Source organism: Fistularia commersonii, chromosome 14, assembly GCF_037954325.1.
Source record: "Fistularia commersonii isolate RoL2024-O1a breed Wild chromosome 14, RoL_Fcom_v1.0, whole genome shotgun sequence".
Lineage (NCBI taxonomy): Eukaryota > Metazoa > Chordata > Actinopteri > Syngnathiformes > Fistulariidae > Fistularia > Fistularia commersonii.
The window spans coordinates 16,028,343-16,042,280 of NC_141297.1; the positions used below are offsets into that span (position 1 = coordinate 16,028,343).

Genomic DNA, 13,938 nt, shown 5'->3' on the forward strand with positions numbered 1-13,938 from the left:
ACCTAAAAAAATGCCAAAAAGTGACATAAAGCTAAAATGAACGAAAATGTGCAAAAATTACAAAAATAAATGTTAATTTAGCAAGTACAAATCATTTTAATTTTTTTTTCTCATCCTCCTAATCTCCACAGAGGAGGGGTGAGTGGTTCCTGGAGCCTCCCACAGGACACTCATGGTTTGCCCCTCCTGCAGGAGGTGTCCTGCTGGCCGCCTTCCCTGAATTGCTCAGGCTCTGCATAAAGGAAGGAGGCAGCACTGAGATTCGTGTGATTCATGTTTGCACTATAGTCCCTTTACAACATGTGACTGTGTTTTCTCTGAATCAGCTTTATTGCTTTTATGAGGAATTTGCTCCGTCATATTGCTGATAAACAACAGAAGATGCTGACATGGTGTGTGTGTGTGTGTGTGTGTGTGTGTGTGTGTGTGTGTGTGTGTGTGTGTGTGCTTGCACCGTATATGTACCGTATATGGACCGTATATCCATATATAAATATGCATATATGCATCCATGCATATATGCTTATTTTCATGTATCTGTGCGTGCGTGCTTTCGCACATGCATGTGTGTAGGGCAGCAGTAGAATCAGTTATGTTTGCATACACACTCACACACACACACACACACGTACAGACGCACATACAGGGGAGCTGCAGGCAGACGGGAGCCAGTGTCTGAGGCTGGAGATTAGACTGACTCCTGCTCCACATTCCCAGGCTGCGGGACCTTCATCCACCCCCGGCCTAGAGTGAATGGCAGGTTCCTGTGGTCTGTCAGCCTGCCCCACCACCTTCCCTCCTGCCCCTCCCACACAACTACCATGGAAAAGGATGATTAATCTAAGAAAACACCCGTCACGATTGCTCTGGATTGATACAAACTTACTTAACAGCTATTTAAAATGAACGGTGTGAAAGAAGGAACTGATACAATGACAGGATCCACACACATGGTGTAGACCACCAAGAAGACCCCCTCCATAATAATTTAAGCTACCTAATTTTCAGTTATTATGAATAGAATTCTTCTTCTTAAATAAATCACATCTGACATTTAACTAACTCTGCCAAGCAATATTAGCTATAAAGACATTTTTGGTTGTGTGTTGGAACGACTGCAAAAGACTCACCTAAATCTTATTTCAACCAGTCTTGATGTAAGATGGAGAATTATAGAGACCAGACTTTAAACCAGGCACTTCTATGGTCAGGAGCAGATATCATGCGTTTTTGATTCTTTTCTACATCAGTCTGGATATGATAAAATCGGATTTGAACTGACAACTTTTAATATAATATTCTCCAAACATTCCTTTCTTGGTTTTTGACCCCAAACCTGAAGCCATCCTAACCTTAACACTAGAATCTAAGGAGGACTTTTACACTAAGACTTGCCTGGAAGATGGCCCAGCATCATTCTCGAAACTCAAACCTAGGATACACTTGGATTGACATTTCTGAGCAGAGTCCTGGGTTGGCAGCCCAGTGCATGATGGGTAGCCCCACACCCTTCAAATGAAAAAAAGGGAACTTCTTATGAGAAAGCAAAACACTTAAAGAAAACCTCAATAAATGATACAAAAATAGCAGTACATTTTCTGACAGTTCAATTGCTTATGGTAAAATCAGCAGCATTTTTTCTAAGAAATGGGAAAAAAAATTACAAAGGTTTGAAAAACAGGACAGGAATGAATCATAAACAATCTGCAAAATATTGAAAACAAATTGAACTGAAACTTGATATCGTAAGACCTTAAAACTTGCAAGAACTGCAATTAGGAATTATAATAAATTTATTTAAAATATACTTAAGTTAGAGAGAAACCACAGGAGTGGGCTCCATCCAGTTCTCTCTGGGTCACATGGGTCTGGGGTCATGCGTGTGCAGACACGTTCAAGTCTATCAGGTTAACCTTTAGTTCCCGATGGACCTCATTGAAACCATTGCTCATGAAGACTAACGATGAAGCTCAGATCTGAAATAACTGGTTTCATCTCTTCATCCTCTCACAAATCCTCACAGTTCATGTTTCAGTCTGAGCCCCTGAGATGAAACTGGTGACGAGACACAAAAACCTAAAACATGAGGGACTGCACAGAAACACACACATACATGCACGCACACACATCGCCTGATAGACAATAAATTCCTGTGGAAGATTCCTTCGTTATCTTGCAGGCACGATGTGCACGTGGAGTGAAGAATGTGGAGGACAGTGGCATCCGAGTCTGATCAAAGTCAGCAGGCGTTTCTGCAGAGATGGGGCTCCTGGTGGCCGGAGGTGGTGTGTATGGGTCGACTAGAGCAGACACACACACGTGCACGCACACATACCAAATATCTGGTCTCAATAAAGACATCCCCAGACTAGCCGTGTCACCCATGAGTATGTATGGACGCCAGCGGCAGGCTACGTGTGAGGTAGTGTTTCTGCGGTAACACCAGAATCAAAGAAATTGTAATGATGTTGTTTTTTCCTGTTGATATTTGATAAGGTGGCACCCTCCTTACATTCTACGGGAGGTCTGTCGTAAATGAATATTTACTGCTTTGATTACATGCAGATTTTTTCAATAAATGTTAATGCTCCTGTTTAAATGCACACACTTTTTCACATATTCAAATACTTCTACAACTCTATGACCATCATGCAATACATCAGAAACATTTATAATTATGTAGCAGAATTGTACAGACTCCCTTTTATTGGTTGTTTCTTTTGTGATAAACTTTGCTTCCTTCTTATTGATCATAGTATTGCTAGTAGTAGTCTTGGTAGAAGTAATAGTAGTAGTAGCAGTACTCGCACATCTTCAAGTCAGTATTTATATTAGAAAAGCGTCAGTGTTTGCAGGTGCTGGATCTAAAGTGAGAAGAATGATTGGTGATTGAATCCTTCATGAAGCATGTGTTAATGGTTAACTAAGCTGTTACATAATGATTAAGTGGTGATTCTGATTACTGGTTGGTTCTCACAGAGCCTGACCTGCACACCACCAACCTGCGGGTTTGACAGAGGAAATTCTTCCTCTGTGGTTTGGATCCAACAGGCTCTTCTGTTTCTAAGCGGCGGAAACAGTTCAGTCTTTACATTGTCCAATCAACCGCCCTCCTGTCTATCTTTCCATATTCATGCACGCGTGTGCACGCACATACATAGGTATGTAGATAGATGCATGAATACATATGTATAGATATAGATATATGGTGTAAACACAAGCTATGTAAAAAGTTTTTCGAAAAATTCAACTTTCTTATAACTAATGTTTAAGCTTAGTGAATGAAGGTTGGTTTGTGGTAATATAAGGTAAGGTAGCAAACTTTTTTTCACTTAAAGTCAGTTTCACTGATTGTCATTTTGTTTTATGATTATTTTCATTTTATTATCCACCATGTTTGGCGTTTGTTTTTTTGTTTTTTTTGCAAAAGTTTGTGAGTTTTGTGAATGAAGGTTGGTTTGTGGTAATATAAGGGAAATTAGCAAACTTTACTTTCACTGAAAATCAGTTTCACTGATTGTCATTTTGTTTTTCTTTTTCATTTTATTATCCACCGTGCTTGGCTTTTTTGCAAAATAATTGAGTTCTTCTCTCATTGAGTTGTTAATTATCCACCTACACAATCCTCTACACTTCACTGTGGACATTTAATAATCAGGGATCTACAATGTGAATTAAAAGAATCATGAACTGTCTATTCAAAAATCCCTACATTCAAAATGGATAGATTATATGAAATGTGATGACTGGCTATACCTGAGGTTAAATATAACAATTTGTTATCTAAGCATAATGAAATAAATAAAAACAGATGGTCACTTATATATATACCTCTTATTTATAATTATGTATATAATATACATATACATACAAAGTGACCAATGTTTTATCAGAGCGCTCACCGCGTCACGTGACGTTTTTACCTCTTGGTTGCGGATTATTTGTTGATTCATACGATGACGGATCCCGGCTTCCAATATTTCGTTTCGTTACATTACATTACAGTCATTTGGCAGACTATTTTTCCCAAAGCGACTTACAAAAATTGCAATTCAATAACCGAAAATCCAAAGTACCAGTCGTCGTTATTCAGAAGTCACCACCCTGCCAAATAACCATCTCAAAACCATATATATATACATGCGTTCATTTCTTCGTTTTTTTTTTGTTTTTTTTTTGGGGGGGGGGGGGAGGGGGGGGGGCTAAGTGTGATTCGTAAAAATAGTCACAAGAGAGAAACATATTTACTGGATCGATAATTATCTTCCATCCTGCTGCAGCAAATGTTGTTATTAGCCGTTATTACTAAGGGATTGCAGATAAATGCAAAGGAAGCAGACAAATTATCTCTGCGCTGATTAAAACGCGTGGCACGGCATTTCCCGCGGACAAACAAAACAAAACAAAACCAAGAAAAGAAAACGTGCTGAGTTTTTTCGATAGCAGACTCCGGACAAGCGGCCGTGGGGCGAAGCGCGCCTCACGGACGCGCAGCAGAGCGTCCGGCCATCAGAGGAGGGAGGAAGCAGACAGACAGACTCCTCTTCATCCTGGTGTTGCGGGGATTAATTACACACTCAGACGGGACAATGATGTTAATCCTTCTGAGACGAACCACCCGGATCGAAGAGGCCGCTTTGTCAACTAAAGCACAAAATACTTAAACTCTGCTCTCATCGAAAGACTGAAATACACGACTAGTGTTGCACGACCTTCTTTTTTCGTTACTATATTTTACCACGCAGAAAATCTGAGGCCCAGCTGTAGATGAATTACATTTCGAGATAGTTCGTTTGATGAACCGGTGACAAATACTTCTCGCATTGATGTCTATTTGAGGTTTGGTTTCATGTCGAACAAATATTTCTTCTAAAATCAATTGGAACTGACTTTCGGGGATGATATGTGCCAGAATTTGCATAAGAGGACCTAAATTAAATGGGCCCATATTTCACCCATGAAGTCCGGAGACAAATAATGCCTCACCCAATTACAAGCCACATTACAAGCTATTATTATTATTATTATTATTATTATTATTATTATTATTATTATTATTATTATTATTGGTGTTTTTGTTGTTGTTGCTGTTATCATTATTATTAGTATTAGTGGAAACACGAGGAGTATGAGGAGGAGGAGGATATCAATTATTATTACTGTTGTTAATGATAATGGAATCAGCATTAACAACGATAATAACAAGAATAATTATTAGTAGTAGTATTAACATTATTTTCATGATTATCATTACTATTATTATTATTATTAGAAGTAGTAGCAGTAGTAGTATAGCTTTTTCTATTAACGCACCTATTATTATTAAACTTTGTGTTGTTTTCGGTTACTCTTGTTTTAGCTTATCCCTCCAATACCATAAAACACACACACACGCACACAGAGACACTGTTACATACATTCACATAGTTACATAACAGGCGTCATGCAAGCTGACTTGTTTTTACTTATCACATGAGATAATAACCCATCCCTTTTCTCTGGGCGGCTGTACAAATCAATTGACGGCATTGTACTGAAAAAAAATACTGAAGCCGACAAAGGTATTTTTTTTTAACGTTTTTCTTGAAAATGAGTGAAAAGGAGTAAACTAAATCAGAGCTGATCCCTTTCAAACCGCAGTCTGATGGCTCTTCTAATATGAAACCCCACAGGTGTGATTGAGTCGGTCCTCCTCCTCCACCTCCAGCCCCCCTCCCCGGGCCTACCTCTGCCGAGGGGGGGGGACTGGGGGTTGTTGGACCGCATCACGTGTTGTAGCCTCGTACAAATCTTCCAGTAGGCTGGCCGATCGGTTCACACCCATATCAGCAATTATCAGCGTCGGTAACAATCTCAAGATACAGCGGAAGGACAGGACCGGTGTCGGTACCGCGAAAGCCACAGCGCCGAAGTCCGCTTCGGTTCCGAATCGCGGACGGTCGGGAAGGAATTCCCCCCCCCCCCCGGTGTTTCGGAGAACTCCCCGCCGCTCCTCGGCCGCAGGACGGAGCGCCTTCTCACCGGCCGCCGTTATCTGGTGAGCTAAAAATAAAGAAGCAGCTCGGTCCGACCGGGATCCGTGTCGAGTCCTCCGTGTTCTTTTTGCAAGTCTACGACCCCCGTTCGCGATGTGACGAAGTACCGAGAGCTTTATTTTAATTTGTAGTTTCTTTGGATGGATTTATACCTTTTTCCAACTTTCTAAACAGCACCGGAAGCTCCACCTGCCTCCCGAGGTCATCAGCGCCACCGGCAGCACCGGCGCCATGTACCAGAGCCTGGCTTTGTCCCCCAACCAGCCGCCCTACGACTCCGGCAGCTACATCCACAGCTCCGCTAGCTCGCCGGTGTACGTCCCCACGCCCCGCGTCCCCGGGATGCTGTCCACGCTGCCCTACCTGCAGCCCTGCGACTCCCCGCACCAGTCCCACGGGTTGCCGGGGCCGCACGGGCTACCGGGGACCCACGGCTGGCCGCAGAGCGCCGCGGACGGCTCGTCGTTCGCCCCCGGGAGCCCCCACCCGCCTCCGCACGGCTTCTCTTACTCGCACAGCCCGCCCATCAGCAGCAGCACCGGGCGGGACGCGGCCTACCAGAGCCCGCTGATGCTCGGGAACGGCACCCGCAACGCCGAGCAGTACGGCGGCGCTCTGATGCGCTCCGTTGGGGGTTCCTACTCCGGTCCCTACACCTACATGAGCCCGGAGATGGCGACGTCGTCGTGGACGCCGGGGCCCTTCGAGAGCGGCGTGATCAGCCTGCAGGGGCGACAGGGGGGGCTGAGCGCCCGGAGGCCCAGCCTCGGTAAGTCCAACGGGTACGGTCGCCCCGGAAGTCAGCCACCGTTGGCACTCTCCGTTATTTAAAGAAGCCTTGCGACTTTTTCTTTTTTTATTTTTCATTTTATATCATTTTATCAATATTACGCACCACAATTTAATCTAATCTTTCTCAAACGAGATGTGGCGATAATAGAGGTCGATCCGCTCTTTGACAGAAATATAAATTAAAAGAAAAGAAAATTCAGTGAAATCAAATAATGGATCAACACTTAATTCCACGGTTTCAAGTGACGTTTACGTTCAACTGCACTTTGCTTTTCCAGGGCTTTTTGGTTATTTTTTTTATTTACACATATCTACCTATCAATTTCGTTTTCGACGGTTCAACATTATATATTTAATGACTCCACGTGTTTTACCGAGCGGTCAAAATATCACATCAAGGCCTTATTTTGATCATAAATCAATGTTCTAATTGGTTCTATTGTTAGCGTCAGTGGCAATTAAGATTCTCGTCATATTGTTACTTGTGCCTGTAGAATTTTAGTTAATATATTTATATGTAAAGATATTTGTACTGTTGACCGTGTTGACCGTCGTCACGTCACCCAACTTCTCTGTACCGCACTGCTGGTTGTTTCTATGTTCGGCGGCCCGCATTCGCTCCGTGCATTTGATGTTACACGCACACACACGCACAAACAAATACAGTACGCGCAATACACATCCAGCCACTGGCAGACTCACAAAAACCGTTAATTACTGTGTTAATTCAATCTCAGAGAGACAGTCCGCTGACGTAATCGCGCACCGTCGTCACCTGATCAGGTCAGACGGCCTGTGACAAACACCAGGCTTCCGTCTATCGAAACCCAATTTTTCATTGATCGGGATATTTCGTTCAGTATCTATTTATAAGTGGCAATCGATGGTTTGGATTCGTGATTCCATGAGTGGAGTGGTCTATAAATAAAACTGGGAGCGACATCAATAATATATCCTCTCGTCATCAATTTATGGCCTAAAAATACACAAATAAACCTCTCTGTCATCAAGATGACAAGGAGGATTCAATTTAATTTTCAAATCAAGCATTAAAAAAAAAACTTTTATCTGATTATCAGGCACTAACACCAGGCTTTAATTATCATACATTTAAGATCAATTTGTGATGCTTTCTTCCAGACATTTGGCTGATGTGATACAAATGAATATATAGATGGATTTGATAAAGTAAAGCATGAAAAGAAAAGGACATGGCAAATGTATTTAATGAATTAAGTTAGTGTCTGGACGTAGGCAGAGAACTCTTCCTGGATATTATTTAAATCATTAATCATCTTCAAAATATTACTATTGAGCGCCATCAAAACCTCACAGCAAAGGACCAATAGTGATTGATCAGATGCCGATCAGTGTCTCATATTTTTAATCGTTTAATCCAATTGTCACAATTCTAAATGAATTGTCAGCAATTTTGATTAGACACTAAATTGATATTGAATATAAATAACAGTACACGGTTAAGTCAGTCTAAGTTTATGTTATTCAAAGTTTTATGTTTTTTTTTTTTTTTTGTGGAGCCGCAATGGTACTTTGACAGTCAAACAGCAAGTGTTTTGATAATGACTGATTAATTACAGTGAAATCACTGAAATACACTGAATTAATTACACTGAAATTTTTCAGAGATGAAGTGATTGCAACTGATCACATTTGAAGATGAATAATGTCTGGACATATGATGACATTATTCCGCTGATTGTTTTTTAAGATATCTATCTATCTATCCATATATATATATATATATATATATATATATATATATATATATATATACATATACATATATGCGATTGACAACCAATCAAGTAATAGAGTACTGCCAAAATCGACAAAAAAAGCCTGACTCATACTCAAAAGCACCGGCCTTCGCTCACGTGAAGTTCAATGGCTAATCATTGAACTACTAATGATCATTTATTTTATTGTTTCAACCCCTTCTGATGTGGCAGCCGGCCTCACTGAACCCAGCGCTTCACATGGCTCGTCGGCCTTTAATGCCAGGCGTCCGTCGCGTGTCGGGGCTGTAATGAATGGCGGTGTGGGTCGTTGGGGTGGGATAGGGTGGGGTGGGAGGCTGATAACAGAATTCCTCGCCCCCATCAATCTGTCTCCTCACTGATCCGCACAGGGGTTTGATCTCCTGCCATCACATGGACTGCAGGGAGATGGAAGTGGTGTGTGTGTGTGTGTGTGTGTGTGTGTGTGTGTGTGTGTGTGTGTGTGTGTGTGTGTGTGTGTGTGTGTGTGTGGAGGTAGGGGGGTAAATTCCTCGGCCGGTCATCCATCCATCACCCCAACACCCACACTCAAAAAATAAATGCATGAATTACACTTAAAATGTTGTTACAGCGGACTTTTTCAGCAAACAGGATCAAAAATCCTCCTTAGTCCTGATTTTAATCTGGGATTATGTGAATGACCCATCAGATCTGATGGAGGACCTCCCTGCTGAGGGTCGGGAGTGCGTCAACTGCGGCTCCATTTCCACGCCGCTGTGGCGCAGAGACGGTACCGGACACTACCTGTGCAACGCCTGCGGCCTCTACCATAAGATGAACGGCATCAACCGTCCGCTCATCAAACCGCAGAAACGGCTGGTGAGATACCCAGGATTACTACTATCTGAAAAGACTTGAGAATGCCACATGCGAGGAGGAGAAGGGGGAGTTTAATCCTGTGATTAACATGATGCGATTACGTATGTGCATTTTAAAAGGTATTTATAAAAAAATGTGTTATTTACTCTGCGTTGTGCACTTGAAGTGTCTTTAGATAACAAATTATCATAGTCTAATCCATGAATTTACCAGATTAATCCAGTGAGTGTGTCGTCAGTGGTCTATTTGAATTATCAGAAGGAAACTCATCATTAAATATGTATTGTTTTAATTTGACGCTTCCGCGGAATTCAAAGCAATTTTTCTGAATTAGATAAACCAGGATTTTAAAAGGCACCACGTCATCTGAGTGCTTCGAAATCATCTGATCAGATTATTGTATCACCAAGTGTGTTCAAGACCTTGTGTTCTCTCGTTTTTTTTTAGCAAGTCACAGAAGATAGTGTAAGTGGATTACAGTATATCAGGCCTGGCCAACCTGTGGCCAGTTCATGTAGGATTTTGTGTTTGTGTGTGTTTTACTTGTGCAATCGCTTGCCGCTCCAGTGTTCTCCACGCACAGCAAAAAGACACACAAACACAAAAATCGTCATGAATTTAAGAGTCGAATTCGGCGCGGGAGCCACAGGTTGGCCAGGCCTGCTGTAGATAATAGTAATATTGACAAAATAATGACAACTATTAAAATGCAGACTAAAGTAAGATGTGATAATTACTGCTTTTTACATGATTTAGTCAGTGTGGGTCATAGCTGATACCATGTTCGGTGTGGGTGTTGGAGTGAGGGAGGGGTTGTCAAGGCTTCACGGCTGCATGTTTTCTCAGGAACTCGCCTCTGCAGAGCAGATGTTAGTGAGTTGCCCAACAATCGTGTTTGTCCTGCAGTGACCTTGCCCTTGACGGTCCATTTTTAGACAACTCACTCCGGAGCCACTCTGCATTTGTCCAGAAAGTCATAGACGAACATAGACACACAAGAAATAATTACAAGGTGTTGTCATCAATAACCTTGGCAACAGTGAGATGTTCTGTGAAATTGCTTGACAATACAGGAAAATTATCTAAAGAGAAAGAAGGCTATCTAGAAAGCAGTTAAAAAGAAATAAAAGACAGAAGAAAACGTAATTAAATGTGTCTTAAGTGCTGAACCTGAGCAGGATTGAAGCCACAGCAGGCTTAGCTGTCCGATATGATGGACAGGCTAATACATAGTAGCTCAAGACAGAAAGATGTAGCATTCAGCTAACAGACTACTGTCTCTTTCACCTGCAGCAAACTACATCCCGACGAGCAGGCCTGTGCTGCACCAACTGCCACACCAGCACCACCACGCTGTGGAGGCGCAATGCCGAGGGCGAGCCGGTGTGCAACGCCTGCGGCCTCTACATGAAGCTTCATGGGGTGGGTCTCCGACTGCACAGCAACGTATTGTTTGCCAATCCCTCTTCAAGGGCAGCGTGGTGGTCATTATTGCAACAGCAGTAGCGCTGCTCAGGGTCGTGTTGTTCCCCGCTGCCCCAGCTATATTTATAAGAAGTGTGTATTTGGCTACTTTCTGCAGGTGCCCAGACCACTTGCCATGAAGAAGGAGAGCATTCAGACGAGGAAGCGCAAGCCAAAGATGCCGAAGAACAAGATATCAACAGGTAGGGTGGACAGATGCGTCGGAGACGCCGGCCGTTTGTAAACCAGCGAAAAACCTGCTCTGAAAGTCTTATCAACGTGTCTCCACTCCACTATCAAATAGGGGGATCCAGCGGGTCTAACAGCAGCCCCCCAAACTCCCTGTCGGTGTCGGAACACGCCTCCACCATAAAGAGTGAGCCCAGCATGGCGCCGTCGCCCTACGCCGGACAGACCGTCAACTCAGCCACACAGGTTGGTCACCTCGGGTTCAGAATCTATTGAATTATTTATCCAGCATGATCTAGAACCCAAACAAAAATAAAGTGCATTTGGGTACCAACTGCATGTTCCCGAAACCCGAGTAAACCACATGCCTCATCATTTGGTTTGACGTCTTGTCAAATTAACAATCTCCTCATGCAGTTATCAGCAGTTAGGAAGTCAATTTTGTGGCTACCACATCTAATCTATGGATAACATTTGTAACTAACTCTTTCTTTGGCATTTATTATCATAGTTATTGATATGCTGAACCTGTACTTGTGGCCTGTATTGATAAATGTAAATTAAGAAAAAAAATAGACTAATATAAATTTCCTGTAGGCATGCATTTGTCACTTAAATGTGTTTGAGGCTTTTTTGTTTGTTTAGTAAAACCAAAACTGTAGTATCTCCTCTTTTCTGGGGTCAAATGCACAGTTTATTAATAACAACTCACTTCTGATTCAACTGTATATTCAAACTTAGTCTCTTCCTTAAACGCCATTCTCCCCCTCTTTTTAGTACTTTGGGATTGTATATATGTGTCTTAAAAGTCGTTAATCGGACAGTATTATTTATTAAAATAATACTTGATATTTTTAAAGCTTCTGCAGAGGCTCAAGACAATATTATCTGGCTCTGTGTTAATTTTCTGATTTTCACCAAGGTCACATGTGTGTCCCGTCTGCAGACGACAACCCAGTTGGACAGCACAGTATCTGGACACGTGGACATTAAATATGAGGATTTTGCCTTTACCCCAACCCCTATGGCCCCACAGAACTCCTGGTGTTTGACGCAAGCGTGAGCCGCGTTTGTCTCACAACCAGCATGACTCTCACTCACTCTCAGTGAGTTTGCATCGTCGTCCCTGCCATCAGGTGACCATGGGACGCGAGGACATCTTATTCTTACATGAACTCGACCGACAGGGTACTTGAAATGATTCCCAGATCCTCCTCTGGGGCACACCTGGCTGTCAACGTCCTCCGAGGGAAACTACCTTTTTTATTGCAAAGCTCTCTCTTTCTGGAGTAAAACAAACGCAGCCGAGACATGGATGTATTGTGTCTTTATTTCCAGAACATAACAAGAATAGTTCCGGTGTGTTACTGTCTTCGCAGAGACAAAAAGGACAAAAAAAGAAAAACTTTTTCAATGGCTGTTGCTCACGTCTCATTAACAACTTGTAGATGATTAACTTTTACAGACACATTATTTATGTTCAGATAAGAGCAGTAAAAATTTGTAGATCATTCTGCTTCTTGTCTAAAAGCTATGTTTTCCACAAGTGGTTTATTTCTTAAGATTGAAAGGATTTATTTACGTCTCGAAACAATAATTCTGAATTTTGGAAGTCGTGGCTACATATCACGGGTTATCCTTTAACTGCTTTGAAATGAATGAAAGTGCAATGACTCAGATTTTCTTTGTAAAGGTTGAAGCCAAAGCAAAGTGTGTGAAGTTATTTCCAAGCATTACCTAATTTTATTGTTCCTACTTTGTCCGTATGTAAAGGGAATTGATATATGAACTTTCTGTGTCTGTCTCTCATCCTGTTCACGAAGGTGTGAAGGTTAAACCAGAATATTATTTCATTCATTTGATTAATTAATTCATCAAATTAATTCATTCAAGTGAATCTGACTTACATCCAGCATTTAATCCGGAAAAAAAAGTTTTAACAGTCACAGCAATCAGTGTTTAGTGTGACATTTCAATTGTAGCTATGTTATTTTCTTCTAAATTCCTGCCGCTATTGTATTGGGATATTTTAACTAAATGTTCAATCCTATCTATCTAATCTATGTATAATAATAATAATAATAATAATAATAATAATAATAATAATAATAATAATAATAACAACAATAATAACAATAATAATAATAATAGTTGTTGTTACTATTATCACTATTAATACTATTGGTATTTCAACCTGATTCTTTTAAGTTATATTTTAACTGTATTTCATGTATATTTTAAAGAAATAATGTCTTCGTATATAGATTTTATGAAGATTCCAGTAGTTATAACACCATTTTATCTTCATGCTCAACAGAAGTGGTGACATACAATTTCTATCACTGATTGTAAAATCTGTTTTCATTTCCACAGCAGTTTGTATCCTTTGCTTTCTGCGGTATTCCAAATATGTTTAAACACTTTACATTTATATCTGAATTTTTATCTGAAGCTTCATTTTTGTGTCAGGTAGTTTTATTTCAAATCAATCACGGTTGGACATTCAACCTAGTGAGGCAGTTAAAACATTTCTCATCTACTCACAGGAAAATCTCATGAGAACATTATGTTTACATTCTGAGTAAGATCTCAAGCCTGTCAGTCATTTTTTATGCACTTTGGAAGGGTATTTAGCAAACACGCTTATTTACACAAAGATTTTGACTACTGTCACGCACATTTGGGTTTTCACCTTATGTGTAATAGTTGGTGAGGAGGGTGTGTTTTCCTGCCGGTTGCTTAAGTCGACCGCCGGCCAAAGGTTGAGCTCCAACCCTGGTTTATGGCGATGGGTCCGAGTGTGTTGTCCAGCTTCAGCCTGCTCAGCAGCAGGGTACTGC

The 13,938-nt window shown here is 41.4% G+C and overlaps 1 protein-coding gene across 2 annotated transcripts; it reads left to right on the plus strand.

Annotated features, from left to right (window-relative positions):
- Window positions 1-5,816: 5,816 nt before the first annotated feature.
- On the plus strand, window positions 5,817-12,503 carry gata5 (GATA binding protein 5). Of its 2 annotated transcripts, none has more exons than XM_086159783.1 (7): window positions 5,817-6,037; window positions 6,210-6,804; window positions 9,276-9,445; window positions 10,739-10,867; window positions 11,028-11,112; window positions 11,214-11,344; window positions 12,021-12,503. In XM_086159783.1, exons 2-7 carry the CDS (start codon window positions 6,267-6,269, stop codon window positions 12,159-12,161), a joined length of 1,194 nt encoding a protein of 397 aa, XP_086015909.1. In that variant the 5' UTR covers window positions 5,817-6,037; window positions 6,210-6,266; the 3' UTR covers window positions 12,162-12,503. The 2 variants fall into 2 exon arrangements, with proteins under 2 accessions (XP_086015909.1, XP_086015910.1); XM_086159784.1 differs by having other exon boundaries at window positions 12,045-12,503.
- The last annotated feature ends 1,435 nt before the right edge of the window (window positions 12,504-13,938 follow it).